Here is a 6,542-nt window from a genome sequence, read left to right as displayed (position 1 = left end):
TTTTTATATAATGAATGTGCGGTCAACTAAAGAGGCCATTTATAAACGGAAACCAGACAAAAGGCCATATACACCTACTTCGGATGATCATTATAGCAGGCTAGAGGTATTTCAACTGTTATTGTTTTTGCATTTGCCTATTATAAGATAAATTAAATCAAAAGCATGAGCACTTACTGTTCAATTAATAGAAACTCATTGTCTTAGCCCACCATTTTCTTTTATTCTATTGATACCACCTCTTAGGTGTGGTTTCCTTCACTTATATAAGCACATCCTTTTATTTATGTATAGTGGCTTACCTCAGAATTCTTACCCTACCTTAAAGAGTGGGAAGAGTATGTCAAATCCTGCACTGATAAAACAGCAAGGGAGCATAAGAGAATGTGTATTGCAAGAGAAACAATCGAAGGGCTGAGAATAACAGGTAAGAGCACAATTTGTTAATGTAAGTTTACTAGTTTTATTATTCACAGTAACTTCATTTGTTGAGTTAGTAGAATACATATTTTCAAACATAGAAGGTGTCAAAATATTTTTCAGTGAAAGATTAACACAGGATCCAGTTGAGGCTTTTTTTGGAAGACAAAGAATGAGAGGAGGTTATGCCACCAACCCTACTGTACACAATCATTTTTACAAGGCACAGTGTCATTGAGAGCTCAGCGTTCTGTTGGACTCAAACCTATAAGAGGTAACTGTAAAAGGGGAATAGCATACACTGATCCAGAAGTTGATGACACTCCTTTGCCTAAACGACCTAGGAAAGGTTTCATATGATGACATTATAAATTTTCAATTATTGCTTTGTTTACATTTTTGATTACACATATTAACATAAGAACTTGATATTATTGTGAGTTTACATTACACAAATTGTCACTTTTACGTTTTAGTTCCTTTCTTAATGATTTGGTTCCTTTTATTGTTGTTTGCTTCACTCTCTTGTACTCTTCTACATACATAGCTGCTAAAGCAAACCCTCTAATAGTCAAAAATAGTTTGGCAATTTTCTCAATTACTGCTCTAGCAATATCGTTTGGAGTTTATAGTGACCAATAGAATAGAACATCATCATTGGAACTTATTGATGCAATGGCTCCCTTTTTCCCCACACTGTCCTTGATTGGCTTGTCTATTGATCCTAGTATCTTCCTTGTGATGATTTCCATTGACTTAAAAACTAAATACACATCATCACTGATGATGTACAACCCTCCACGATTTATTTTTTCTATCCATGCTTTTGTGTATGATAGGTAGTCATCATGATCATCATCTTCGGTTGTCAAATTGTTAAGGCACACGACTATGTCTTTATTCTGAGGTGAATGTGAATTCTTCTTGATTAATGATCTGATTATAAAACCAGCAACATAACAAAGTGCATTCTCTTCATCATCTGTCAATGGTGGCGAGACAGTAGTGGTTGTTGCAGCTGATGGATACTCAGTTTGTACCATAATTTCAAAAGAAATTTGGTAGATATGTACTGCAATAGCAATGGTTCACTTCTGTACTTATCAGGAACTTTTGTAGCATTACAAAAACTGCCCCATATATCTGGCAATTTAGTAAGTCTTGCATGGTGAAAGGAGGCCCACAGCTTGTCTTTAAAGGATTTGCAGGTGGGATCTACATCATGAACAGAATAAACCACCTTTTGAAGTACTTCTTGAAGCTCCTGTGCGAAGGTATCAAATGAGTCAGTTTGAATTAGATAGGAAGCACATTCTTTAACCAATAGTGCTCTGTCTGTTCCTGTTTTCCACATATCATCATCTTCAATGCCAGCCAAAATCATCCTAAGTACTCCAGAAGACATTCCTACACGTTTTAAGAGTAAACGGATAATAAACGGAATAGCAAAAAGAGCATTAACATTGATATTTAAAGGGCGTTTCCAATCCATTTTCCCGTCTACTATCTCTGTTTACATGTACATGTACATGTACTTGTCGTCATACATGTGAAGGTTTCCCACAGGATTTAGCATGGTCCTCATGCATGCAGCTTCTTGTCAAGTTTCTCAAAAATTGGGCCAAATACTCTGTACAGGGTTTTATGACAAAAAATGCAAAAAAAGACTTCACCTTTTTATAAATTTTTCTGATATGTATACATGTCCTTGTGCTGTGTATTAACTTTGAGATGATTCTGATTAAATTTAAATTTTTATGAAATTTTAAAGTTGCTTCAGTAAAATGCTATGTACGTGTACTGTTGTAGTGCTTGTCAGTTCATGTAGTTCATGTTGTTTAGCTCACTTAGCATGTTTTGTGGGAAACCCTGATGTACATGACATGTACACGTACACGTACAACCCAAATTACCCAATCTTGAATTTATTATAAATTGATTCTTTTCAATTACTTATTGTAGGTGTCAGGTAATGAACTATTAGTATCACCAGTTCACCATAGCAACCAGTCTAGTCTCGCCACGCCCCTTCGCTACCTGCGGAGGAAGGGTCTGGAGACACTCGCAGTAAAAAGCTGTGCTATATGCAGAGAAATCCACGTCCCAATCAGATTGCTCGAACCACGTGTAAGACAAGTAGTCATGTGACCGAAGAGCTCTGTTTAAGACAAAAGAAGAAGAATGAGGACCAAATAAAGGCTGGAAGGAGCCTGTAACACTCCCTGGACTTCTTTCTCAAAGTTTAAGAGCAGCATTATTATGCTGCTTACTACAACGACGCCATGGCACTTATGACGTCATAATAATGTCACGTGTTTACAATAAAACGTCATCAATAAAAAGTAAATATTATGGCGCTCTGTAAAGAGCTGCTGCTCTCAAATCTGCAAGAGCCAAGAGATGTCCAAGAGGCTTTATTCTTGTCTTCTTTTAGCTGCAAAGCATCTCTTTCAGCTGTTTTGACTGATCTGGTCTTCTCTGTCACATGATGTAGAGCCAACCACGTGGTTTTCTTTGCACACATTTTTACCGTGAGTGTCTCCAGACCCTTCCTCCGCAGGTAGCGAAGGGACTACAACCAGTCATGATCAGACCCTCCTACCACTAACTCAAGTCTCATCTTTCTCTCTAAAAACCACACCCTCTTTTATTATTCTATACTGGGGATCATACTGATATTAATTTCTGGAGTATAATATCAAGAATAAAGCTGATTACTAGTAATGTTACTATACAATCAGCATCATTGGTTGAAGGGGGTAATGCTATCGACTTTATGATGTTACAATTAGAAGATACATCCGCAAAATACTGCACTTGCGTCTGGTGGAGGGTGTGTCTTTCTGATCGTCTCGGGTCCAGTAATATTGAAGTTGTTTCTCAGACCCAGCTGTGTAGATTCAAAGGGAATATTGTACTGTTATACAGTGAATATATCAATGAATGCTTACTGTTGGTATCAGAATCAGTACCAGGAATAGATAGAGAAGAGAAGGAGGTGAATGAAGACAAGGAAGGTGATTGGAACACCAATCAAGATACAATGGAGTATAATAGAGGGACTGCTAGTACCAGCTGGAATCAATCAAGCAGTGATATTAATATTAGTATAATGATACCAGAAGATGTTAATAAATCAGATATAGTATGTATAATGGAGAGTACCAGTATCAGTGTTGGTTTAAGTGATGGTACAACATACATTAGAGGAGATTTATTATACAATATTGATGAATGTACTAGCACCTGGACCTACTCTAAAGGAAAGTAAGTGATTTATTTATTTATTGTATTTTTAATTTATTATTATTCTTTTATTTATTGTACATTTCTTGTTTATTATTATTATTATTATTATTTATTTATTTATTTCTTTATTCATTTATTATATTTTTGTTTTTTGTTTTTTACTATTATCTATTAATTAATATCAAAAATAATTATTTTATTATTTTCATAGATTGGATATTATGCTGGAGAAGATGGCTGATGATGTTGAATGGAGTTCATTATTTAAAGATGGTTCGTTTCTGCCGTTAGATGATGAATCAAAAGAAATAAAGAGAAAAAGAGTAAGGGAACCTAAAATAATGATACATGAAAATATGTCAAATGAGCAATGAACTAATTATAATGCAGTTACATGTTAATAATGTACAGCGTACACGTAACATAAGTAATGTATACATTTATCAGAATATGTAATAAGATTGAAGAATTCTTTCCTTTTAAATTTTGCACATGTACAGTGTACATGACATGTACACATGTGTGTCACTTCAGATCCTGATATTACCATCTTCAGACAGTGTCCCTGAAGACATTGCTGAATTTGATTTGCCGTTTTTTAAAACAGTCAGGCTGGGTTTCCCAAAAGATTTGGCGTGCATGTAGTTCTCATGTAGCGTCTTCTCAGTAGATTGTCAAGTTTCTCGAAATTGGCCAAAGACCCTTGTATTTTGAATTTCAACAAAAAATTGCAAGGAGAGAATTTTCATTTTAATGTTTTTTTTCTGATGCATATATATGTACTTATGTTGCGTGGAAAGTTTAAGCTGATACCGATCAAATTTAGATTTTTTATGAATTTTAAAATTTGCTCTAAAATTGTGCCAAAGTCCCTGTACTATACAACAGGGTCATTTGCTAAATTTTGCCAAGGATGAAAAGAGGAGAATTTTTCATTTTTATATTATGTTGATACATATATATGTAGTTATGTTGTGTAGAAAGTTGAACTGATTCCGATCAAATTTTGAATTTTTTTTCAATTTTTAAATTTGCTCAAAAATTGTGCCAAAGTACAGGGTCATTGGCCAAATTTTGCTAAAAATGAAGAAGGGAGAATTTTTATTTTTTATATTTTTTTCTGATACATGTACATATATATCTAGTTATGTTGTGTAGAAAGTTTGAACTGATTCCAATCAAATTTTGAATTTTTTTTTTAATTTTTAAATTTGCTCAAAAATTGTGCCAAAATCTCTGTACTATAGTACAACATCATTGGCCAAATTTTGCCAAAAATGAAGAGGGGAGAATTTGTAATTTTTATATTTTTCTGATACATATATATGTACTTATGTTGCATAGAAAGTTTGAGTTGAGCTGATTCTGATCAAATTTAGATTTTTTGAATTTTTAAATTTGCTCAAAAATTGTGCCAAAGCCTCTGTACTATAGTACTGGGTCATTAGCCAAATTTTGCCAAAAATCAAAAGGGGAAATTTTCCAGTTTTATATTTTGTTCTAATACATATATACATATAGTGTAGAAAGTTTATGCTGATTCCGATCAAATTTAGATTTTTATGAATTTTAAAATTTGCTCTAAAATGGTGCCAAAGTCCCTGTACTATGTAGTACAATTTTGCCAAAAAGGAAGAGGAGAGAATTTTCTATTATTTGATACATACATGTATATATGTAGTTATGTTGTGTAGAATGTTTAAGCTGATTCCAATCAAATTTTGATTTTTTTTTAATTTTTAAATTCGCTCAAAAATTGTGCCAAAGTCCCCGTACAGGTCGTAAGCCAATTTTTGCCAAAAATGAAGAGGGGAGAATTTTCCATTTTTATAATTTTTCCTGATGTGTATACATGTTCTGATGTTGTATATCTAGTTTGAGCTGATTTCAATTAAATTTGGATTTTTTAATGAATTTTTGAAGTTGCTCCAAAATCAGGCCAAAGTCCCCGTACTATAGTACAGGGGTGGGGGCCAAATTTTACCAAAAATGGCTAGGTAAGAATTTTCCATTTTTATAATTTTTCCTGATACGTATGCATGTTCTGATGTTGTATATCTAGTTTTAGCTGATTCCGATTAAATTTGGATTTGTTATGAATTTTAAAGTTGCTCTAAATGTCATTTACTGTATTGTAGTGCTTGTCAGATCATGAAGCTCATGCTGTTTAGCTCACTTAGCATGCTTTATCGCAAATCCTGTGGTCAAACATGATTAATTATTTTAAAAATTATGTTGCTCACAAATGCTCAGACAAGAATAGTAGAACAATGCCAAATTTAATTTGCTTATTCCTATGTTACATGCTGCAAAATCACTAATATAAAAACCACCAGTACACATACATTGTAATCATAAAATCACCGAATTTTCCATTCTACTTTTTGTACTACTTTTTCCTTTTATTAATTTCTCTCTCTCTCTTTCCCTCCATTCTTTATTAGTCTACTCTTGTAGGAGGTGGTTGTGGTTCTCCTTCAAAATATTCCAAGCAATCACTGATTACCAATAGTTTGGAAGAATGTGATACAGATGATGATCAGGATATTAACGTGTATCTAATCAACAACAATGGATTCATTGTACAAAAGGTGCTAATTAATTAGAATGAACAATTTATTGATGTATGACATTACATGTATGCTTTGTATTCCACTATTGCACGTGTAGAAAAATTGATGCATGTTGTTTGTAGCCATTTGACATTGTTATGGTCTGTGGTTAAAATTTGAAAAGTTAAAAATTGTGATGAAAGCTTGTGATCAAAATTGTACGAAATTTTTGGCCAAAAATTGTTGACCGTCTAAAATTTTTTTAAACATGTTTCTCCACTTCTTGAAATTATACCACATAGCCAGAAAGTTTCGTGGCAA

General features: G+C 33.4%; 1 protein-coding gene across 2 annotated transcripts in view; it reads left to right on the top strand.

The window, feature by feature from the left end:
* LOC109582035 (uncharacterized) overlaps nucleotides 1-6,459 on the top strand; it is a 19,925-nt gene extending 13,466 nt beyond the window's left edge. The window contains exons 1-3 of one of the 2 annotated variants that reach the window (XM_019996596.1): nucleotides 2,388-3,687; nucleotides 3,881-3,992; nucleotides 6,114-6,459. In XM_019996596.1, coding sequence (XP_019852155.1) covers nucleotides 3,197-3,687; nucleotides 3,881-3,992; nucleotides 6,114-6,275 — 765 coding nt within the window. In that variant the 5' untranslated portion in view covers nucleotides 2,388-3,196 and the 3' untranslated portion in view covers nucleotides 6,276-6,459. Of the gene's footprint in view, nucleotides 1-2,387; nucleotides 3,688-3,880; nucleotides 3,993-6,113 lie in introns of those variants that run through there. The other variant, XM_019996597.1, reaches the window with a different exon arrangement.
* Nucleotides 6,460-6,542: the final 83 nt, after the last annotated feature.

This window comes from Amphimedon queenslandica, unplaced genomic scaffold (genome assembly GCF_000090795.2).
Source record: "Amphimedon queenslandica unplaced genomic scaffold, v1.1 AMPQUscaffold_13405, whole genome shotgun sequence".
Lineage (NCBI taxonomy): Eukaryota > Metazoa > Porifera > Demospongiae > Haplosclerida > Niphatidae > Amphimedon > Amphimedon queenslandica.
This window is presented reverse-complemented; position numbering and strand designations above follow the sequence as displayed.